This window comes from Mobula birostris, chromosome 8 (genome assembly GCF_030028105.1).
Source record: "Mobula birostris isolate sMobBir1 chromosome 8, sMobBir1.hap1, whole genome shotgun sequence".
NCBI lineage: Eukaryota > Metazoa > Chordata > Chondrichthyes > Myliobatiformes > Myliobatidae > Mobula > Mobula birostris.
The window spans coordinates 89,303,815-89,329,470 of record NC_092377.1 but is presented as its reverse complement, the minus strand read 5'-3'; the positions used below and the strand labels follow the sequence as shown (position 1 = coordinate 89,329,470).

Sequence of the window (25,656 nt, the reverse complement as noted above, 5' to 3'; positions counted from 1 at the left end):
TTACAGATACTGTTCTTTACATTTGCTAAGTATGCCCACAGAAACAGAATCTCACGGTTGTATGTGGTGACATGTATGTACTCTGATAATAAATTTTACTTTGAACTTTGAGCAACTACAAAGAGTGATAATTATCTTATTTCTTGGGTCAACACACACCTTTACACGCCGGTTGATGTTCAGAAACTGGCAGGTTTTGTCATAGAGTTGTTCTAGGTGCTCTCTGTCCCAGTAAAAGTCAGGTGTCATCAAGAGATCTGAACTCAAGTTGATACGATGTCTGAAAGGGGATAAATTTAAGGTAATAAGACAGATCCGATCTGAGAGTGCCACTGATTTCTTACATTAATATTTACAAACTAATCCAGTAGTCATCAGTAAAAAATATGCAAATGAAAAATCTGAAATAAATGCTTTCCCTTCATAAGAAATTCTTTAATTTTCTTAGATTACACCTTTCATATTCTAGACTCCTCCTCAATGAAAAACGTAACAACTCAGTTCTACTGCTATTCGTGCTCAGATTTAGATGTATGGAAAGCAGGCAGTTACCACAAATAGTATAACAATCTCGACTGTCACCATCCCTGAAACCTGTGCTACCTGAAGATGTTTGGTTCAAAATCAAATCAGGAGTTCCATTACTAATTTCTTCCCTTATTGTGAAGAATAATGAAGAAATGAAGATTGAGGGAGAAATTGGTGCTCCATGATAGAGGAGCCTGCCCTTGGGCTACGTTACTGTCTCACCCAAAGTGGTTGTGGGAGCAGTTTCCCATAGGGATCCAGCACACTGATGAGGTGTATTGCAGTGTACCTTCATTTTCAATGCTAGCCTCCGCTGGCAAAACAGCTTTCACAACCAGGCTCAACAGCTGTCAATGCTATCAATGTTACTGAGAGTAATTGTGATAAACAGAAACAAGTTTTAACATTAGCCACTTACCAAAAATAATTGATGAAACAAGAGGTTCTGGTGATCTTCCTCTTGGCAGCTGACTTTCATAAATTTAACAATACTATATGCCTGGTCAGATTTCTGAGCCTGAGAGCTGGGAGGCCTGCAGAAGTTCATGCTACTCCATTGGATTCCATGTGGAGGCCAGCATGGTACTATTTTGAAGAGCTGGGGAGTAATCCTGATATCCTGGTGAATATTTCTCCGTCATTCTTCATTTCTTAGACAGATTATCTGGTCATTATTATGTCACTTTGCATGCTGAATTCAATATTTCTGATGCACTGCCAACACTACAATTGTGACTACACCTAAGCGTAAAGCATTTAGTGACCTCCTGACAGGGACATGAAAAATGTATATAATAACATGTTGTATACAGTTTCTATCTTGTCAGACAGACCAGTTAAGTTATTCTGCATTTTGCAGTCAGAATTCTTACTTATCATGTAACGATAGCAACCTTGTATTTAGAATAATTAGCAATGAGGAATCTGATAATTCTAGGTATACATTTATTAATAAATGTCAGCAATACAATCATTAAGTTAACAACTTTTTTCAGTGAAAGGTTGCATCAATGCCATCAAAATTAATCCAGCTCTACTTTGATTATTTCCAGCTGGATGTTGGGAAACCTCCACTTACATTTCTAATAAATTATGTGGTGAAGGCAAAACCCTTAAGCATTTATTGTATGAGGCAATTTTAATTTAAAAAGCAAATAGTGCTACAAAATTAAGAGCGTAATGAGAGATATGTATAAGATCTACTTGTGGCAGACATGAAGTGGTAAAGTGCATGAACATGGTTCTCTAACAAGGAGTCACATGAGACTGAATGAACAATAAGCCAGATTTAGTTAATAGCCTAATGCTGCATTAACATTTATCTAATAGTGACCATAATATAATAAGAGTTTAACATCCTAAAGGGAGAAAAGCAAAGCTGCTAATAAGATTATAGATCTCAGCAAGACTGAGCACCACACAATGTGACAGCAACTAATCAGATGATAAATGGAGCAAATCTCTGTTAGTTCTTGTATCTTTTGCAGTGGCAGATCACTACAAGATTTTTAAAAAATAATTTTTTTTGTGGGGGGGGGTAATACCGAATCAGTTTATACTTGAGGAATGAAAGCATACCTTTTCAAAGACAAAGCAGTAGACTAAAGAAATATAGAAGCACAAAACTAAAAGAGAGAAAAAAAATAAGAGACCTTGGCAAATGCAAAGATACACCAAAAAAAAACAGAAGGTGAAGAGCAATGAATAAGAGCTTCAAAACCACAGGGTGTATGGAAGGATAAGACATAAAAGTTGACAATTTCATTAGGAAAATGACATAAGTCAAGATAAATCTGTAATGCTTGAAAAACAATAATTTTGATATTACAAATGAAAAAAAATGGTGATTATGTAGATTAGTCACCTTGTCTCATTACTTATAAAGACAAAGAGAATAGGACTCCAGATGTTACTAGGAAATTAAGGTGGGAAGGAGACTCGGCAAAACTGACTTAACCAATAATGCATAAAATTACTATATTACAGCCAAATCCTTCATTCCAAATGGCTTCCTTCCTGGAGTTCTAAAGGGAGGACAGAACACTACTCATCAACTAACTAGAATCCTCCCAGGTCTGCATTTCTGATACAGTTCAAGTTCAAATTTATTATCACTCAGCTCTACACAAGTATACAGCTGAACAAAACAACATTCCTGAAGGATCAAGGTGCAAAACACAGTACATATATCACAAATGGCATATTAACCAATAAAAAATGTATCCTGTAGATGTTCAAGTTGACAAAAAGTGCATAAACGGTACTGAAATAAGCCTTCTGGTTTTGTGTTTTATATTATTTTCCCTTGATTTTTTGTTGGTGTTTACCCCATGTGAGGGTGGAGGTTTGATGCTTTTCTTCAAAAAGGTTGGTTCATGGTTCTTCTTTGTTGTGACTGTCTGCAGGGAAGACAAATTTCAGGGCTGTATACTGTATACATACTTTGATAATAAATGTTGAACTTTGATATAGCTAAAATATACACCAATCTTACTGTTACTAGCACCATTCTAAATGTGTACTGACTGGTAGCAGGGTGTTCCCTAGGACTAGAAAACTGCATGCCACCTGCTGAAATGCAAAAGAGGGCAAGCAGTGGATCATAAACCAACTACTCTAACATCTTTTGTCAGAGGTTTATGAGAGTGATGAAGGACATCGTGAATGAATGTCATGAAATTTTTCGGTGGCCAGACTGCACCAGTGTGGATTTATAAGGGATAATTCATGTACGATGAACCAGAGAAATTTCTTGGACACAGCAATGCCAACAGATGTCAGGCACTTTTATGGATTCTTGAAGAATATCTGATAAAGTTCCAAGTGAGAAACTTGTTTTCTAATGAGGAAATTCATGAAATTGTGGATACATCTGGCCATAGAGTTAATTCCAGAATGTTTTTGTAATCTGTCCTTTACTGTTTAAAATAGTCTTTCTTATGATTTTTACCTCAAGGCAAATAGTTGACCAATTTTCTGCATAACTTCTGATCGTGAAAGTTTCACCTGTTTTCCAGCTTTCAGCATCTGAAGAGTAGATTAAATCATAAAATGTAAGAATATCAAGGAACATTACACCTCAGAAATGTTCTTAAAACATTTCCATCTTTAAGAGTCATTATCCACGGTATTTGCTCAATATTTACCATCCACGTTAATTTTATGTTAATCAATATTATATTGTTCATCAGTCTGAAGCACAGAACTATTACATTACTCACCTCAGGAATAAACTGAATGGACTCAACAAAATTATCAAGTGACACCTCCCAAATGGCAAGTTTCACTACAAAAATAATTAGAAACATAACAAATGTTAAAAATTGTGAATTATTTCAGCAATTTGCAAGTAAATTACCTTATTCTTGTGGATTTTTGATGGTGAAATGGATTTGATATTGACACTGTTCTATCATTGCAGCAACATTATATCATATCATGCAATATCCATTCTTCTACTTGTGAAGTGTTTAAAGATGCAAAACAGCAAGAGATGACACCAAATTAGACAAATCTGATAAATTCCAGGTTGGCACTAAAAAACCACCATGAAAAATGCCAAAGCTTTGTTAACATGATCGATTTATTAATGCCTTTATGAGAATGAAAACTGTTAAGGGCTAACCCCACTAACCCATATGACCCTAATCCCAGCTATGTGACTGGCCATACGATTGATCCCATTCTGAGGAACCTTTCAAGAAATCCATGATCTTGAGCTGTCTCCTCCATGGAGAAACTAGCCTTAAAAATAGCCATATTATTATTGCTTTGTCACTGAGACTGAGTGTAGAGGGCCCAGGTAGAGTCAGAGTCATAGAGTACCAGGCCCTTCACCCTACCTAGTCCGTGCTGAACTATATTCTGTCAATCATCTGAATCATAGCCCTTCATACCCCTCAATTCTTATACTTACCCAAACTTTTATAAAATTTTGAAATCAAACCCTCATTCACCACTTTTGCTGGCAGGTTGATCCATATTCTAACCCTCTGAGTGAAGAAGTTCCCCCTCATGTTCCCTTTAAACATTTCACTTTTACCTTTAACCCATGACCTCTGGCTCTAGTCTCACCCAACCTCAGTGGTAAAAGCCTGTTTGCATTTACCCTATCTCTGCCCCTCATAATTTTGTATATCTCTATCAAATCTCTCCTCATTCTCCCATGCTCTAGGGAATAAAGTAAAAACCTATTCAATCTTTCCCTATAAATCAAGTCCTGACAACATCCTTGTAAATTTTCTCTGCACTCTTTCAATCTTATTAATATCTTTCCTGTAGGTAGTTGACCAGAACTGAACACAATACTCCAAATTAGGCCTCACGAATTTCTTTTGTAACTTCAACATAACATCCCAACTCCCATATTCAATACTTTGGTTTGTGAAGGCCAATGTGCCAAAAGCTCTCTTTATGACTTTATCTACTGGTGATGCCACTTCCAAGGAATTATAGATGTGTATTTCCAGATCCCTGTTCTACCACACTCCTTGGTGACCTACGTTCACTGTGTAAATCCCTCCCTGGTTTGTCCTCCCCGTGCAACATCTTACACTTGTCTGCATTATATTCCATCTGCCAGTTTTCAACCCACTTTTCCAACAGATCTGAATCCAGCTGCGAGCTTTGATTGACTTGCTCACTCTCCACTATGCCCCTAATCTTGGTGTCATCTGCTACTTTACATATGTTCTATAGTTTCTCTACATTAAAAAAGGGCAAATAACAAAGTAATTTTCATTTATATTATGGCATAATCTTCAAAGGGATATTTATTCAGAAAAAAAAATTGTCAAAATAAATGGTTCATGGGCAATTTAGTATTAAAAATATAAAAGCACTGCCAGCATTGTGAAATGTTCATCTTACAATAACCTCGAATATACAATTAAGGATCACAAAACCAAAAAGGCATATATCTCACCTGACAAGGAAAGTGCATTTGAAAACGCAAACTTTTCCAAAATAGATTCACCAGAGTCAAGGCAGGAATTCAATAAAATCTCTCCTCGATGCAGCTTTGAATGTCCGCTACATGAAATAAATTAATTAATGTTTTGCATAATGATTATACTGGACAGTTGTTTATTGTGTAAACTCCTACCTATATAGGAGTCATGCACCACAAAACCAGGCCCTTTGGTCCATTACGTCCATACTAACCATCAAGTTACCATTTATACTAATCCCATTTTACAGCACAAATCACCAAGGCATGAAAGGCTTAGACACAATCACCTGTGAGAGTACCTGCCTCCACCACCAACTCAGCCAGTGCACTCCACATTCCAACCATCCCTGGGTGAAGAAGTTCTTCCTCAGGTCCCTGCTACAGCTCTTCCCCTTATGCTAGACCTCCACTCTTTAGTTTTATATGCCTTTGTTAAGGGGAAAAGTTTTCTACTGCCCGCCCTATCTATGCCCTCAGTTTCGTACATCTTTTGCGAACTTACCCTTCAGTTATTAATCCATGAAAATAAACTCAGTTTATTCTCCATCGTGGACAACAGCATGGTAAATCTCCCCACATCCTCTCCAATGCAATACTGATCCCATGGCATAAGGATCAATATTGTATACAATTCTTCAGTTATGGTCCAACCAATGTTTTACAAAGTTGCACTATAACATCCTTGCTGTAGTATACAATGCCCTGGCTAATGAAGCTAAGTATCCTGTTTGCTTTCACCAACTATTAAACCTGTGTTGCCACCTTCAAGGATCCTTGAGCTTCTGTCCTCAGTATTCCTTAGGTTCCTATCATTCATTGTGCATGTCCAAAATCATTAGTCCATCCAAAGTGCATTACCTCATACTGACCAAAATTAAATTCCATCTGCCCATTTACCAACTGAACAATGTCATCCTATAAGCCAAGACTTTGCTCAGTATCAACACCGCCATCTACAATACATGCTAGTGTTTGTCCAAAAATGATCTCACACATTTTTAAGGAAGCATGTGTTAGCGTGTTTTTCCCCAAGTGGGCTTATAAACCATCATCATCATGTGCCATAACGTGTGACATGGGCGATCATGGTCTTCCATCTGTACCAAGCTTATCCTTGGCAAAGTTTCCTACAGAAGGGATTTGCCATTGCCTTTTTCTGGGTCGTGTATTTACAAGACAGGTGACCTCGGCCATTATCAACACTCTTCAGAGATTGTCTGCCGGGCATCAGTAGTTGCATAACCAGGACTTGTGATATGCATCTGCTGCTCATACGACCATGCTCCCATGGCTTCATGTGACCCTTTTCGGGGGGGGGGGGGGGCTAATCAGGGCTACAGCTTGCCCGAGAATGATCTACACGCTAGCAGAGGGAAGAAGTGCCTTACACCTCTTTAGGTAGAGATGTATCTCCACCCCGAAACCCAGTTGTAAACTACACTTGGACCAAAATAGTATCTTTTATACCACAGCTAAAAGAAAATCAAATCAAAGTCAACTTTCATAAGGAAAGAAAGAAATTGGTGGTGATGTAGGAGTAACAGTCCATCACTGCTCCCCTTTTCGATGAGATATTCTAATTCTCTTCTTGCAGTTATCAAAATCCACAGATACCCTCAAACGTGCTCAGTGAATGCACTGCTACAGCAGTCTAAATTTCACATTCCAAAGATTATTAACTCACTGAGTAAATACATTCCTTATCTCATTGTTAAGCATCTGGCGATCACATTCCTATTCTTGGATCCTCCAGCCAGGGGAAACTGCCACTCAACTACTACCGTCTTAATCTCTCTCACATAAAACTGTTACAATGAGGTCAGCTCTCAATTTTCTAAGTTCTGTGTAGACTAATCACTTCTCACGTGTCAACTTTTCACCCCAAATGCCACAAATGCACTGCACCACCGCCAATTAAAGTATAATCTTTCTTACTTATGGTGAATAAAGCTGCACACACCTCTGCAATGTAGTTGTACCAAAGCTTTCTTACTGCAACAACTTTACAATAAGTGCCAAATATCATGCTTTTTTCTCATTGCTTGTCTTACTTGCATATAAGCTTTGCACCAGCATATCCAGATCTCTCCGAACACCAACGTTTATTAATTTCTCACCACATAACACATTTTTTTTAATTTCTCCCATCAAGGTAAATAATCTCTACTTTTTCACATCATAGTCTGTCAGCCATGTTCCTGCTGACTCATTTCAACTGTCCAGATTCCTATGCAGATTAATCATTCTCACATTTCCATCCAGTTTTGCACCATCAGACTGCAGGACAGATTGTTAAATATCCAACTCACTTATACAGTTTGTAAGTACAAGGGGTGATTGATAAGTTCGTGGCCTAAGGTAGAAAGAGTCAATTTTAGAAAACCTAGCAAATTAATTACATTTATCTTTCAACACAGTCCCCTCCTACATGTACACACTTAGTTCAGTGGTCGTGGAGCATACGGATCCCTTTTTTGTAGAACTGGTCCACAGCAAGGGTGATTGATAAGCTTGTGGCCTAAGGTAGAAGGAGATGAGTTACTAACCAAACTTTCAGCATTATCACTCAGAGTTGAACTGCATATGCATGTAACAAGAGCATCTTGGACCTCCAGGTGGTCCATAGCAGGGGTGATTGATAAGTTCGTGGCCTAAGGTAGAAGGAGATGAGTTATACCACTCTTGTTACATGCATGTGCAGTTCAACTCTTTGAGTGAAAATGCAGAAAGTTTGAAGTTAATAACTCATCTCCTTCTACCTTAAGCCACAAACCTATCATTCACCCCTGCCGTGGACCACTTTCTGGAGGTCCAAGACGCCGACTTCTACAAAAAAGGGATCTGTATGCTCCACGACCACTGGACTGTGTGTGTAAATGTAAAAATAAATGTGCTAGGTTTTCTAAAATTGACTCCTTCTACCTTAGGGCACGAACTTATCAATCACCCCTCGTAGTTGAGGCCCTCCAGGGATCATGATCCTTGTGGTATTCACAAATATCAGCCTGTCACACTGGGAAGAAAAATATTTGTTCCTACGCTAACTTCTGCCCTTTACCAATTCTTAATCAATATTAGATTCTTAACCCCAACCTTAATGAGAGGTTTACTTTATAATATAGCAACTGCATTTTGAAAATCATATGTACTGTGTCTAGTTTTTTGAAGCTATCATTTTTTTAAAATATTCTCCAAAAATTTGTCAATACTTTTCAAAAACCACATTGACTGCCTAATCATATTATGATGCTAGTATAACATCTGTTACCTTTATGATGTATGTAAGATCACTAATGTATTCATTATGTCTATAGCCCCTGTTTCAGGTGCACCGTATTGTTGGATTTTCAGTTTCTACCTGTTTCTACAGTGTAATATTAAAGCTCCTCATTCTCAATAGACTTTTGATTCCTGATGCAGCTAATTTTATTGTGTCATCTACAATACAATTATGAAATGTTTATTTCACACCTTATGCATTTCTTTATTCCCAGATATTACGTCTCCAGTCTCCGCAATTTAGAGGCTCTATATTTGCTTTTGCCACTTTCTTCCAGTTTTACAGAATTGTAGAAGCTCCTATTGTGCCAGTTTACTTTTATGTTCCATCTTTCCTTCATCAGCTTTTAGGTTATAATTACCTGGTTCACAGGACTCTGCGTTGTTTCACAACTTCGGAAGTTACTTCCTTTAATCTAATACTGTTTGATCTCTTTAGTTATCCATGGGTGGATCACTTTCCCCATTGAGTTACCTTCACTACTGAGCAGGTGAGAGGGCTCTGGGGAAACTCAGACATGGCAAAACATTGGGACAGGATGGTGAGAACCCCAAGATCCTGAAAGAGTGCGCTGAGCAGCTGTGTGGAGTTCTCTAGCGTATTTTCAATCTGAGTCTCAGCCCAGAAAGGGCCCTGACTGTTTAGAAAACATCATGTGTGGTCCCAGTACCCAAGAAAGGCCCACCGAAGGTCTTGAATAATTATGGAGTTCAGGGCCACTCCTGACCTCACACATCATGAAGACCCTGGAGAGGCTGGTCCTGGCTCACCTCTGACCCCTGGTTAGATCAACCCTTGATTCCCTGAAGTTTGCCTATCAGGGGCACATTGGAATCGAAGATGCTGTCATCTATCAGCTGAACAGAGCCTACTCCCATTTGGATAGGCAGAGGAGGACTGTAGGGATCATGTTTTTTGATTTCTCAAGTGCCTTCATTACCATACAGCCCTCATTGCTGGAGGAAAAGCGCTGTTCAGTGCAGATTGGCACTTCCATTGTATCCTGGATAATGCACTACCTGACTGGCAGCCCACAGTTTGTGCAGCTTCAGAACTGGTGTCAGACATAGCTAACAGGCAGCACTAGGGCCTCACAGGGGACTGTATTGTCTCCCTTCCTGTTTACCCTGTATACCTCAGACTTTAGATACAACACTGAGTCATGTCATCTGCAGAAGTTCTCTGATGACTTAGCAATAAGTTGGGTGTATAAAGGGAGAATGGGAGGATTAATACATGGCCCTGGTGGAGGACTTTGTCAAATAGTGCAAGCTGAATCATTTGCAGCTCAACATCAGTAAGACAAAGGAGATGGTGTTGGACTATAGGAAGACTATGCCTGCATTGCTGCCTGTTACTATTAGTGGTGAGGACCTACAAGTACCTGGGGGTGCACCTGGATGACAGACTTGAGTGGAGCACCAACACAGAGGCTGTGTACAAGAAGGGCCAGAGTCACCTTTACTTCCTGATGAGACTGAGGTCCTTTGGAGTATGCAGGCCTCTCCTTCACATGTTATACCAAGTCTGCTGTTGCCAGTACAATCTTCTATGTGGTGGTGTGCTGGGACAATGGCATCAGCACGAGTGATACCAACAGGCTCAATAAACTGATAAGAAAGGCTGGCTCTGTAATAGGAGTCAAACTAGACACAGTGGAGGCTGTGGTAGAACAAAGGACCCTCCAGAAAATCCTGGCAATCCTGGACAATGTTTCTCACCCTCTGCATTCCACCTTGGCTGAACAGAGGAGCACTTTTAGTAATAGACTAAAACAACTGTCCTGCTCCAAAGAACGCTACATGAGGTCATTCTTACTCTCTGCCATTAGGCTCTATAACGAGTCATTGTATAGCTGGGGAAGTGACGACCTCCTCCGGTAAGACTGTTTGAGGTAACTTACCTTTTATTCTTTCGTACATCTCTTCTAATATCTGTATACCTGCATTGTAATGTTACTGTGACACTGTAATTTTCTTTGGGATTAATAAAGCATCTATCTTTCAATCTATCTACCATTCTTCAATGCTACATACTGAAATAAATGAAAATGTGTTACAAATATTTGTCATTTCTGTATCTATCAATAAACATTTAAATCTAATTTCCTAATATACTTTGGCCAATTTCCTTTTTTACCAATACAATTAACATAATGAATTTGAACATTCTAGTTTCCTAGTTCACTGTGTGTTGTGGTCAAATTGAACCACGTTCTTTTATATGATAAATTGCAACGAAATTACGAATTACCTCTGTCGCATTACACTAGACAAGATATAAAAATAGTTTTGTGAAATATTACTCCAGGAAATTCTTATATATGAATGGAAGATAATTAGCACATTTATATTTGTACAAACATGTGATTGGTGCAGTGACCACAGCTATTGGACCTAGAGTGAGCTGAATTTCTTCATTAGATTTAAGGTATTGGCAAATGAACATGTGAACCAGTAAAAGGTTAAATTGCGTAATCTTCATAACTGGTTTTCAATAATACTAAAGATGACTTTAATACCATAAAATACAGAAGCTTTATGCCCTGGAAAGAGAACATTTATGTGCATTCTCCAATCTCGAATAACCTTAGCTTTCCCTACCTTACATTTTTCTGTTCTATAGTAGATGTCTCAGCAATTTGTAATCTTTCTCTCCTAAAATCCAGTTCTGAAGAAAATTTTGAAGTAATTTATTGACACCGAACATAGCAGGACAATTGTTCTTTGATATTATCTAACCAAGTTATTAAGATGGGCAATATGGAATCTGGAAAATCATTCCTGCAAGGGCAAAGAACTGCTTCCCTAATCTGTCCATCAACCTAATCTGGCACAATCTCTGGTCTCTAGAGACCTGGTGCAATAGATGTGGAAAGATGAGGGAATCCCTGTTGATAGAATGAAGTGGGCTGATGTCAAGTCGAATTGTGTTTCTGAAGGGGATGGGGAATGGAAGTGTTTGTTTTGCAACATAACTACAACTAAGAATACTACGTTTCAAACCAATCTGTAGACAGCGTTCACTTCAGTTAGGCTAACTAGTCTGGCAAGGTTCAAGAAATTTAAAAGTCCACCAGTTTCTCCATCTACTCCACACACAGACTTTTGCAAAACAAAGATATTTCATAAATACTAGCAGACTAGAAATGTAAATCCAAGAGGGTGACAATGAAAATCAAAAGCAGAAAACTACAAAACTCATTCTTGAGCAGAAATTGTATCCTGCTATTAAAAACAGCCAGTAGTTTATTTTTGACCCGAGGGAGTGAAAGATTGCTCATGGATGGTTATGCCATCTGTATCAGTGACTTAATTTATGTCACCCTGTGGTGCAAAAACATTGCCCAGTGAATCCAGTGAAGGTACTGCATCTTTCTGAGAGGTGTAAATATTTGTCTGCAGATCATTAGTGTTATTTGCAGAATTGTATTCCTAAATTTAAGCCCAGGAAAAGAGGTTATTTGTTTCTACTGGTGGCCCAGCACAGATGAAAAATGTGGGGTACAGACAGCCTAAGAGGTGAATTTCACAAACTTAGCTCAAAGGATCTCAAATCAGTGATCTTAGAAATTCAATTATCTCACTCACTAGTGGTCAATACTAGGGAAGTGCTACGTTCTACCAATAGGACTACCATTGTTAACTAGTATTTAATTCACCACAACCTATCATTCTACTATCTACAATCAGTTTTTGTACCTACTTTGCTCCTTGGCAAGCTCTCACATATAGTACTGCTAAAGCCTCACACCCACATCTCACTGCTTGTAGATGTTCCTTGTTTGCTCATCCAATGACAGCCTGTCACCCAAGTAGTCTCCTCAGCCTTCTTTGATGGGTCGCTAGAAAGGGATCTACAACCGGATGCAACAGGAACTGAATGGAGAAAGATGAGCACATCTCCATGTTCTAACCATCACACCTCCCCACACCACCAGAAGAGAGAATGTGATGAGTTTGGCCATTATTGGAGTAGTCAGCTAGAAGTCTCTGCACTGGCTACAAATATTGAAGTTTCAATTATTGTTCATGTTTAGTTCACTTCACATCCCACTTGTCCTCTTTCCACCATTGCTTGCTTCCCGGGCTGAAGATAGAGTAAGAATGCATCTCTCACCTCAACTTAACTTCCCAACCACCCACCACCATCAAGCGCCCCATACCTTTTCCTTACCAACATCTTAGTAGCATATCCCTGTGCCTTTAATCATTTAGATAGCTAGGAACTACAGCCCGCTCAGATAATGGAAGAGAGCGACGAAGAAGAGACATTATCAATTGATTTCATTACCCACCAACTTGGACACAGAGAATAGTTTAGAGGTAAGGTACACATGTAGCAAGATACCAGCCTAGGTGTGCTGAACAAGATAGTGCAGGTGCCAGCTCATAGCAGGGCTATGGTTGCGCATAAGTTGTGTTGCAGAAGATTGAAATGAATTCTTTGATGGGGCAGATTGGCATGGTGCATTGTCATGTTTGCCAGAAAGCAATGTTCAATGTCATGCAGGAGTACAGCATCAGCTTTGTGGATAGTTTAGATACTTTATAAACAATTGATACTAGAATCATCACAGCAATATTTGATTCTGTGCTTCCTGCTCCCTGGATTACAAATCAATAGTAAAAATAATAAAAATTTAAATTATAAATCATGAACAGAAAATAGAAAAATGGAAAGTAAGGTAGTGCAAAAAAACCGAGAGGCAGGTCCGGATATTTGGAGGGTACGGCCCAGATCCGTTCAGCAGTCTTATCACAGTTGGAAAGAAGCTGTTTCCAAATCTGGCTGTACAAGTCTTCAAGCTCCTTTCCATGACTAAATGGATGCAATCACAAGACCACAGCTAATGAACGGAGATCCTGCATGCCCGGGAGCCCAAACAGTATCCATCAAGGTGTTACTGCAGGAATCCATACTACTGTCATGGAGACATAAAAGACTGCAGATGCTGAAATCTGAGTCTAGATGAAAGGCCTCAACCTTTAAATTGTGACTATCCATTTCCCTCCATAAGAGCTGCCTAACCTGCTGAGTTCCTCCAGCAGTTTGTTTTTTGCTCCATACTGTTGCCATTATGGCTTTGCACACTATCCTACAAAGAAGCTCACAGGTATCACTGCACTCCCACAAACTGATTTCTAGACTTCTACTGAAAATTCTTCTCATTTCTTCTTCCCGCAACCTTTGATCAGCTTGTGCTAGTGCAAATAGGCGAAAAATATATTTGCCTGCCAAGCCTTTCCACAACCTACAGTCATGTCCCTCTTTCAGTATTCTACATCGATTTAAAGTCCTCAGTCCTGTTGGAAATGCCTTGGAGAACAAATACCTGAAGGAATACCAACCTACATATAGGCGTCATAGACAGCATATTATGGTACTGGGCTGCAGTTCCTGAATCACATCAATACTTAATTGAAGCATTGGGGACCTACTGAAATCATGGCACTCTGATTTAAAGACTCCTGTCTGGCTTAGACAGCCTTCTAGCAGGATTTGAGTGAAATGGCTGCAGACTCTGGAGTGTGGGATATTAAGTGTAACATGTTGATTTTTCTGGGCGTTCAAGTTTCAGATGCATGCTGAAAACAGTTTAAACAATTAACATAATAAGTTGTCCTTACTCCAAAATCCGGTAGTTGACTTCCTCATTTTCCCAGTGGACCAAAGCAATTTCATATGGCTGGATTTCATGTGGCTCCAAGATTTGCATGATGCGTTTCACCTACATTTAGCCATTACAAAGGAAGGTCTGGTAAAAATAGTTCATGTTTATTTTATTAAGGGGCTTTTATAAAACTACTTAAGCACATAAAAAACAAACACATACCAAAATATTATCTCTTAACAATTTCAATTTGTAGAAGATCACTGTAACCAAGATTTTCCAATCAGCATAATTTTAATGTTTTCAGTAACCCAATGGTTTATTGCCCATTATTACTCAGGTTGTGCAGTCAGAATGTCTAAGGTTATACAGAAGGAATACTGTATACTGTTGCAACTCAACACTTAATTGATAAATGACTAATCTCTACCTTGATATCTTGAGTCAGTGCACAAGCTCCTGGAAGGTTTTATCATTCCAACCAGTTTTAAAAATATTTAGTTGAACTTCCATAGTTAGCTTTATTTACTTAGAATGTTATTTATGGTGGAACCACTTCTTGTGAAATTAGCATCTGCATAATTAAAAAGCTGGTAAATAAGTAAACCTACAGTAGTAATAATGCTTATTTTAAATGCAGAATACTGAAATCTGCTGACATCAAATAACAATTACATTTGTATATTAAGAGAATTAACTGCATGACACCAATGGGTAGCAGGTCCCCAGGTTTTGTAAAATGATGTGATTAAAAAACAAATGACAAATACTCCCCATTGGCTAGTAGAATCAGAGCTGTCAGAGACACCAGTAGACAGCATATTGCAAAGATTGAAACCTTGTGTGTTGCCAGGATATTATTGCACCAGTGGGCAGTAGGTCTCATAGGCTAAAATGAAGACAAATGTTTTATACCAAGTCATCTAAAAATGGGGACTGGACTAAACACGCAGACAAATAATGAGTAGGCAGTTTAAAACTGTACCCTAGATACATACAGAATGATTCAACTTACTGTTTTATCTTCCACATTCCAAAAGACAACAGAGCCCTCCCTGAATGTGCAAGAAATAAAACCGTTAGTGTTGCAGAAGGTCCCAGAGAGGACCATCTGTTACCTTTTAACAGCCAGATAATAAATTGGATAAAATATAATTTCACAGCTTTAGGAACCCCATGATTGAAGCAATCTATAACATGTAAAATGGTAATTTATTTTACTCAAATTATTAGTAGTCACACTTCTTCATAAAACAGCATTTTTTCTTTTTTTTAAGAAAAGGAAAGAGTTTTCATATTTTAGAGAATAGAGAAAAAGCTGCAAGACAGTTGAGTCACAGGGCTAGAGAAGTGCTCTCTGATAGGATTGGACAAGTTTATACTAGAAGCTAACAGGGGTGGAGGGGTTTGAAGTTTTGGGGTCTGGGGATGGAGGAAAGAGAACCTGCAGAGCTTGGTGTACAGAGTTTTAAAGATACTGACCCCTGATTGAGAGAGAAGCTTTAGATTGACTAGAAATTTTTAAAGATGAAGAAGGTGATAGTTGTGAAAAGGGCTTTTGAAAATTGAATATATGTTAATGGAATAGATTTCGGTTTCTGCTGAAGGTATATGTGGCTTCATTCAGGCAATAGAATTATAATTTTTTTGGATTGAAATTGTTTAAAATTAGATAAAACATACAATTCTGTATTCTATGCTTCTCCCAAATATGTTGCAACCACACAGAATGAGCTTTTTCTAAGGTCTTAAAATCTTTAGGTTTGCAAAGCCAAACTTCTGTTCTTGGTTGCTGTTGTAGGATCTTCGCCGCACTGCTGTCAGCTTTGACTTGGCATGAATTAGATACAGACTTTCGTCATTAACTTGTCAGGGAAAGCAGATGCACACTTCCATTCTCTTTCCCCCACCTGCATCGAGATATTGCTAGAATCAGACGTGTGCTACAAATTGACTCACATATAATTCCTGTTCTTTCAGTTTCTATGCCCTGTATTTAACCATAGCTACCACAGAGGATTGGTTTAGACTGACCACCATTTTGCAGTCCATGTGAAAGCAGCATTAAAATGGGTGGCATGTTCATCCAGTTAACCACAAGAAACTCTGATCCCACTGGCTTGCCTATCCATCATATAAAACTGCTGAACCTGAAAATTTATTTAGTGCTTAACATATAGAAGTCCTGTCTTAAAACAAATTTGTGCCAAGACAGTCTTTGGTGTCATAAGTTCAACAAAAGCCAACAATTCTCATATACAAGGACCAAATGAGATCCTTGGCAGATTGAAATTAATTCTAATCATCAGATAATTGAAATATAAGCTTTTACTCTATCTCAGAACAGTTCACTTATCCAGAGCCATAACTACCCTGGAAATTTGCTTAGAAAGAAAGATAGAGCTGAAAGATTGCACATATCAGGAAAGACTGAATAGGCTGGAACCCTCTTCTACAGAATAAGGATCAAGTGCAGTGTAATACAGTTTTTAAACTTATGAAATATTTTTATAGTATTAATTCACAGAAGTTTCTACATGTGGACAAGACTAAAACTTGAGGTCAAATGTCAAAGATAATAGCTATTAAATTAAATAGGAAATTCTGGAGTTTTTTTTCCACTCATTGAAAGTAGTTAGAGCGATTATGAACAAGAAATTGTGATGGATAAACAGATGCATTTACAGCAAAGTTTGAGAAACATACACTGGAGAAGAAATACCAGGATATGATGATGAGGTTAGATAAAGGGTAGAGGCACATATACTCACATGGATATGCAGGTCTGAATGCCCAGTTCCTGCATTATAAATACTATAAACGTAATCGATGACCTAGGTTTAACATTCTACTTCTTGTTAGATAAAGAAAGGGTCGTGTACTTCAGAAATTGTAAAACTGTCTGCCTTTGATGCATAAATACATTTGAAATTAAGAACTGTCAATATTTATATGATTTGTCAAATACTGGAAGTATCTTTGGCATTCAAAAGCTTTTCACTGTATCTTGGTACATGTGCTAATAATAAATCAATATCTATATCCTTGTTATTTAATGTTCAACTAAAATCTATCTAAATGCACCCTTTATAATTTACTATTTGTTCAACCTTCACTTATTGAACAGTTTCAAATGACAGAATAATAGAGATGCATTTGGAGAATGCTTCTGTTGAATGGCTATCAATTTAGTAGAAATCTGATGGGCCGCACAATTAACACACACAAAATGCTGGAGGAAATCAGTTAAGTAAGTCAGGCAGCATCTATGGAGAGAATGTTTCTGAGTCAGCACGTCCTGATGAAGAATCTTAACCTAAAACATCATCTCTTTATTCCTCTATATACTGCCTGACATGCTGAGTTCCTCCAGCACTTTGTACATGTCATCCTGGATTTCCAGCACCTGGAGAATCTTTTGTGTTTATAGTTGCACTGCTAGTTCTATTCTGGGAACTATAAAAGATAGTAATTGTACCCTGACTATTAGAATGCACTCAACCAATACAGCATCTTCAAATAAACTAGCCAGTCCAGAAATTTCAAGCAAACTTACCTGAAAAGGAAAATTAATCCATAATCATTTGGCTTGGCCAGCATTTCAGTTCCAATTACCAGGACATTTGAGGCATCTGAGAACAAACATTGAGAAAAAAATTCAATCTGCAAAAAATTTTATAATATAGTAATGATAAACGACCATAAAAAATGGCACAAGAAGAAATGGAGATAAAAACCATATCTCCTGTCTATCATAATGGGGAATTTAAGATCACTGGTAAATAAAATGAAGGAACTAGCAGTACTCAGGAGAACACAGAACAAACACTGGGAATGCAGTGTTATGTGTTTCACTGAGTGACGATTACACAAGGAAATCCCAGGTTCCAATACGACTGTGAATGGGTTTTCAATGATATGAGCAGACAGAGTTAATCTAAGAGGAAAGGAGGTGGGCTTGCTGTGTTTGTGAACAATAAATGGTGTAATCCCAGTCACATTTCTGTGGAAGACTGAATCTGCATCCTGACATCAAACTACTTGGCGTGAGTTTGCATCTGTTTTATCTACCGCGTGAATTCAGCCATGTCATATTGCTCGTTGTCTACATTCCGCCTTCCTGATGCAGTCCCGATGCTGCTTGTGACATCATACATAATACCATCACAAGACTGCAGACTCACCACCCCAATGAGTTCATCGCAATAGCGGAAGACTTCAACCATGTTTCTCTCTTGACAACCCTCCCTACCTTCGATCAGTTTGTCAAATGTCAAACAAGAGAAAATAAAACATTGGATCTGTTGTATGCAAATATTAAAGATGCATATAGCTCCACAACTCTCCTCCCACTTGGAAGATCAATCACAACTTGGTTCACCTCATGCCCTTGTATAAGCTCTAAGTACAGCAACAGCTAGCTACCACTGAGATAGCAAAGAAATTGTCTCCAGAGGCCACTGAAGCCTTGAAGGATTGCTTTGAGATTACGGACTGGAATGTGCTTTGTGAACCACATGGGGAGGACATTAATGGACTTACTGATTGCATCTTTGGCTACATCAACTTCTGTGTGGATACTGTAATAGCATCAAGGACTGTTTGCTGCTTCCTCAACAACAACAACAAACCATGGGTCACCAAAGATCTAAAGGCTCTTCTCAACCACAAAAAGAGAGCCTTTAGATCAGAAGACAGGGAGGAATTGAAACATGTGCAGGAGAAAGCTGGTGAACAAGCTTAGGCAGAGTAGCACATGAGAGGTGTGGAGAGGCATGAAGAACATCACTGGCTTTAATCAGCCTAGCTATAGAGCCTTGGAATGCAGCCGTGAATGGGCTAATGAATTAAACCAATTCTTCAATATGTTTGACAATTGCCCTCCTGTTCACACCCCTTGAGCACACCAGTCCTGGTGCTGAGGCGCCTAATGCTCCCTCAGCAACAACATCTCTCCTCTTCCCTCCTCCATTCTCCAGTTGAACATGTAGATGAACAACACAGGCTACCACTGTCTACATCCCCTCCCTGCCCTACACCTACCATCCACACCTCCACAAACCAACTGCTATCATCCCGAACTTCACCCCACCTTCCACCAACTACCCAGTCATCATGGACTCACCTTCCCTACTAAGCAGATGAGAAGGGCTGTGGGGAAACCCAGAAACGGCAAAGCATTGGGACCACATGGTGTAAATTCCAAGGTCCTGAAGGAGCGTGCTGGGCAGTTGTGTGGAGTCACACAGCATGTTTTCAATCTAAGTCTCAGCCTGGAAAGGGTCCCAACCTTGTAGAAAACATCATGTGTGGTCCCATTATTCAAGAAGGGCTAAACAGAAGTGTTGCATGACTACATCTAGTGGCCCTGACCTCACACATCAAGACCCTAGAGAGGATGGTCCTGGCTCACTTCCGACTCCTAGACAGATCAGCCTTTGAATCCCTGCAGTTTGCCTACCAGGAGCACACTGCAGTCAACGATGCTGTCATCTACCTGCTGAAAAGAGCCTACTCCCACTTGGATAAGCAGGGCAGCACTGAGAGGATCATGTTTTTTGATTTCTCAAGTGCCTTCAACACCATACAGCCCTCAATGCTTGGGGATAAAACTCCTTTGCGATCAATAAAGTATTATTCATCTATCTACCTATAAAAAAACACCGTTTAAACAGAAAATAGTCTTTGTGAATAATCTGGAGGGTTGTCAGAGGTTACAGCGGGACATCGATAGGATGCAGAACTGGGCTGAGAAGTGGCAGATGGAGTTTAACCCAGACAAGTATGAAGTGGTTCATTTTGGTAGGTCAAATTTGAAGACAGAATATAATATTAATGGTAAGACTCTTTGCAGTGGGGAGGATGAGAGAGATCGTTGAGTCCATGTCCTTGGACACTCAAAGCTGCTGTGCAGGTTGACAGTGTTGTTAAGAAGGCGTATGGTGTGTTGGCCTTCATCATCTGTGGGATTGAGTTCAAGAGCTGTGAGGTAATGTTACAGCTATATAAGACCTTGGTCAGACCCCACTTGGAGTACTGTATTCAGTTCTGGTCATCTCACTACAGGAAGAATGTGGATACTATACAGAGAATGCAGAGGAGATTTACAAGGATGTTGCCTGGATTGGAGAACATGCCTTAAGAGAATTAGGTTGATTGAACTTGGCCTTTTCTCCTTGGTGCAACAGAGGATGACAGGTGACCTGATAGAGGTGTATAAGATGATTAGAGGTGTACAAGATGATGAGAGGCATTGATCGTGTGGATAGCCAGAGGCTTTTTCCCAGGGCTGAAATAGCTAACATGAGGAGACATAGTTTTAAGGTGCTTTGAAGTAGGCATGGGGGCGGGGCGGGGGATATCAGGGGTAAGTTTTTCACGCAGAGAGTGGTGGGTGCATGCAATGCACTGCTAGTAAGGGTGGTAGAGGTGGATACAATAGGGTCTTTTAAGAAACTCTTGGGTGCATGAAGCTTAGAAAAATAGAGGACTATGCGGTAGGGAAATTCTAGGCAGTTTCTTGAGTAGGCAGCACAACATTGTGGGCCAAGGACCTGTAATGAGCTGTAGATTTCTAAGTTCTATGTTTATGTTGAATTAAACATGTGAAAACATAGGCACTTTACTCATTTTTCCAAACAGAGGATTGAATAGCAGTTGAATAATACACAAGATATAAATAACTGTTGATTTCTGTAATCAAAAAGTACTTGAGCTCAATATGACAGCATTATCTTTATTAATTTGTATTTTACTCTCCACAAATACTGCTGACTATTCCAAGGTTAGCTTTTATTTAGATTTGGGACCTCATTACCCATATATCAATTACAACTCATCTGAAACAATAATCGTTAAATAAAATAAAATAATTTTCCTAAAATATCTTCAACATTAGTTTCCTTACCTTATTTCATAAGTGCAAAGTAGATAAAGGTGCATAATGTTCTTAGTGTGTAAAATAAATTAAACAATTTCTGAGAGAAAGATACATTATGAGTTTCATATCTTCACAAATTGTTGGACTCTCACAGCTAACTTAACTGCACTGTTTACCATCCCATCTCCCGCAAGGATACTATCATTTTGCCTCTGTCTCTCCCTTCCCACCACATCCGTTCTCAAGATGAGGATTTCTATTCCAGGACTTCTTAAATGACTTCCTTTTCCAGGAATCATAGTTTTTTTCTCCAACAGAAATGCTGGCACTCTCTCCTCTATTTCCTGCACTTTGCTTCTCACCTAGCCCTTCCCGGACAGAATAGTGACAATGTCCTGACAGCATAAACATTGATTTCTCTAACTTCCAGTAATTTCTCATCCTCCTCCTTCCCTCTTGTTCCATTCCCCATTCTGACTCACCTCTTCTCCTTACCTATCATGTCCCACTGGTTGCCCTCCTCCTTCCCTTCTCCCATGGTCCACTCTCCTCTCCTATCAGATTCCTCCTTCTTCAGCCCTTTATCTTTTGCCCCCATCACCACCCATATTCTAACTTCATTGCCCTTTCACCCACCTACCTTCCCCCTCACCTGGATTCACCTATCACCTTCTAGCTTGAACTTCTTCCCCTCCACCACCTTTTTAGTCTTCCTCCGTCCTTTCCAGTCTCAATGAAGGGTCTCAGCCTGAAATGCTGATTTTTTTATTCCTTTCCATAGATGCTGCCTGACCTGCTGAGTTCCTACAGCATTGTTGTGTGTTCTCTGGATTTCCAGCATCTACAGAATCTCGTGCTAATAAACTTCTTGGTCCTCACCTTTCACTCTACTAGTCTCCACATCCATCAGATTATTCTTTGCCATTTCTACCAGTTTCAATTAGATCTCCACATCAGTCACAACTTCTCTCCTTATCTTACAGCTTTGTTCAGGAATCACTCTCTTCATCACTCCCTAGTCTACTCATCTTTCCCCACCCATTTCCTTTGTACCTGGTCGCTCTCCCATGCAACCATAGAAAATACAACACTTGTCTCTACACCTTATCCCTTACAATCATCCAGGTGCCTACACAGCCCTTGCAGGTGAGGCAGAGATTCACATGCATCTCCTCCAAACCTGTCAATTGCATTTGGTGCTCTTGATGTGGTTTCCTTTCCATTAGTGAGACAAAGTGTAAACTAGGCAAGTGTTTTACAGTACACCTGCATTCTGTCTCCAACATCCACCTTGAGCTTCTGGTTGCATTCTACTTCAACACCTCTCCCATTTCCAACCAGTATGTCTGTCTCTAGGGCAAAAACAAACTAGAGGAACAGCAGCTTGTATTCCATTTGGGTAGCCTTCAACCCAGTGGCATGAAAACTGAATTTTCCTGTTTCAGGTAAAATACACACTATGTTCCTGTCTCACTCTTAGTGGTCCACCCCCATCTTAAATCAATTTTTTGAGCAACTGAGTCTCTACACTCAGTGGCCACTTTTTAATGTGCCTCCTGTACCTAATTAAAGCGGTCGAGGAGGGTATATTTGTGATCTCCCGCTGCTGTAGCCCATCCACTTCAAGGTTCAACGTGTTGTGCATTCTAAGATGCTCTTCTGCAAACCACTGTTGTAACGCGTGATTACTTGAGTTAAAGTCGCTTTCTTGTCTGCTTGAACTACTCTGGTTTCTGACTTCTCTCATTAACAAGCCATTTCACCCACAGAACTGCTGCTCAGTGGATGTTTCTGTGCACGATTCTCTGCAAACTCCAGATACTGTTGTGTGTGAAAATTCCAGGAGATCAGTAGTTCCTGAGATACTCAAACTACTCTGCCTGGCACCAACAATCATTCCACGGTCAAAGGCACTTAGATCACATTTCTTACCCACTCTGAACCTCTTGACCATGTTTGCATGCTTTTACACACTGCATTGCTGGCACATAGTTGGTTGATTACATATTTGCACTAACTGATCAGGTGTACCTAATAAAGTGGCCACTAAATGTATAGTTCACTTTGACAGGGAGTTTCAAAGATTCACTTTGCAGTGGATGAAGAAATTTTCAGATCCAAATTTATCATATCAAGCACCATCAGAATTTTGAATGCTTCAATAAGATAAGTCTCTTGCTCTTCTAACCTAAAATTCATCTTATCTCGGCCCATCAAGTCATGAATCTTTCAGACCAAGTGTCCTACTCCTTTAATTTCCTGTGTCGTCATGTAAAGGTTATGCACAACAGAAGAGTTTTATCCAAGTCCAGGATGCAGTGTTGAGAATCTTGCTGATACAGTTACACTCTGCGCTTTACGCACCCTCTTTCCTCTCATTTTCAAATTCATCCTTCAGCAAAGGAAACTGGCCATCTTTACCCAGTCTATCCTAAGCAGAAGTCAGATCCACAGGTGTGCTCGACTCAATGCCTCTTCAGTTCAGGAGCAATTGGGGATGGACAACATGTGTCAGTATTGTCAGTAATGCCAATCCCCTCACTCCACATGCACACTTGGATTTCAGCTGCATTCTGCCTTAACTTTCACTGGCTCCCCATATCTCCATCCTCTACTAATATTCACCCAATTTTATGCAAATTATGCATTTTTCCCCAGTCATTCACTTCCACTCTATCACTTGTAGGTTTATTCAGACTCTGCAGAAAAGTAGAAGCCAGGAGTTCACAGATCGATATTCACATTAGCATGTACAGTTGCAAGAAAAATTCTGTGAACCCTTTGCAATTACCTGCTTTTCTGCATTACTTACTCATAAAATGTGGTCTGATCTTCATCTAAGTCACAATAATAGAGAAACACCCTGCCTAAACTAATAACACACAAACAATTGTACTTTTCCTGTCTTTATTGAACACGTATCACTTGTCAATACTGAGTACACCATTGAAACAATCACAGTCTAGTTTCAAAAAAGTATGTGAACCTCTGGGGTAACGCCTTCTACAAAAGCAAATTGGAGTCCGGTGTTCCAATCAGTGAGATTAGATTGGAGGTAGGGGTTGTACTGCGCTATAAAAAAAACAGACAAAATCAGGTTACTGACAGAGCCTGCTCTTCTCAAGAGAAATCTGCTTATGTGCACCATACCTCCATCAAAACAATTTTCAGCAGACCTTAGAAGAATTGTAGAGATGCATGAAGCTGGAAAAGGCTACAAAAGCATTTCTAAGGACCTAAATGTTCATCAGTCTACAGTAAGAGAAAATATATACAAATGGAGGAAACCCAGTACTGTTGCTACTCTCCATAGGAGTGGGCATTCTGCAAAGATCACACCAAGGGCATAATAGGCGGTGCTGAAGGAGGTGATAAAGAACCCAAGGGTAACAGCAAAAGAGCTGCAAAAATCTCTAGAACTTGCTAAAGTTTCTGTTTACGTGTCCACTATAAGAGAAACACTGAACAAGAATTGTTCATGGAAGGACACCACAAAGGAAACCACTGCTCTCCAAAAAAAAACATTGCTGCACAGTCTCAAGTTTGTAAGAGACCACCTGGATGTTCTACAATGCTTCTGGGACATTGTTCTGTGGACAGATGAGACAAAAGTTGAACGTTTTGGCATAAATCCACAACTCTACGTTTGGAGGGAAAAATGGCACTGCATACCAACACCAAAACCTTATCCCAACTGTGAAGCATGGTGGAAGGACAATCATGGTTTGGGGCTGCTTTGCTGCCTCAGGGCCTGGGCAGCTTGCAATCATTGAGCGAACAATGAATTCAAAATTGTATCAAGACATTTTACAGAAGAATGACAGTGATCCGAAACACAAGAGTAAATTAACAACAGAATGATTTTAAAAAGAAGAAAATTTGTGTTTTAGAATGCCAAGTCAGAGTCCAGTCCATAATTCACTTGGGATGCTGTGGCATGATCTGAAGAAGGCTGTTCATGCAAGGTATCCCAGAAATATGAAAGAGTTTTTTTAATGGAGGATTAGTCTAAAATTCCTCCTCGCCGTTGTGCAAGTTTGATCAGCAGCTATAGGGAACATTTGGTAGAGGCTACGGCTGCTAAAGGAGGTTCTACCAGTTATTAAATACAAGGGTCCATATACTTTTTTCCAGCCTGGACTGTGAATGATTAAACAATGTGCTCAATAAAGACAGGAAAAGTACAATTGTTTGTGTGTTATTAGTTTAGACAGATTGTGTTCGTCTATTATTGTGACTTAGATGGAGATCAGACCACAATTAATGCAGAAAACTAGGTAACTGCAAAGAATTCACAAACTATTTCTTGCAACTGTATATTTCTGACATATATGGGCTTCCCCACCGCACCCATGCGCACCCCAGTGATTTGTTAATAAATATAATGGTTGTCAAAATTAAGA

The 25,656-nt window shown here is 39.4% G+C and overlaps 1 protein-coding gene across 4 annotated transcripts in view; it reads right to left on the bottom strand.

The window, feature by feature from the left end:
* The window catches only part of rmnd1 (required for meiotic nuclear division 1 homolog), a 138,454-nt gene that overhangs the window by 32,520 nt on the left and 80,278 nt on the right, over positions 1-25,656 (bottom strand). For 2 of the 4 annotated variants that reach the window (XM_072265627.1, XM_072265626.1), the window contains 7 exons: positions 17,930-18,005; positions 15,389-15,428; positions 14,390-14,490; positions 5,453-5,559; positions 3,750-3,814; positions 3,479-3,555; positions 160-280 (listed from right to left, as the gene is read on the bottom strand). In XM_072265627.1, the coding sequence (XP_072121728.1) occupies positions 160-280; positions 3,479-3,555; positions 3,750-3,814; positions 5,453-5,559; positions 14,390-14,490; positions 15,389-15,428; positions 17,930-18,005 (587 nt within the window). Of the gene's footprint in view, positions 1-159; positions 281-2,736; positions 2,928-3,478; positions 3,556-3,749; positions 3,815-5,452; positions 5,560-14,389; positions 14,491-15,388; positions 15,429-17,929; positions 18,006-25,656 lie in introns of those variants that run through there. The other 2 variants (XM_072265629.1, XR_011886866.1) reach the window with 2 other exon arrangements.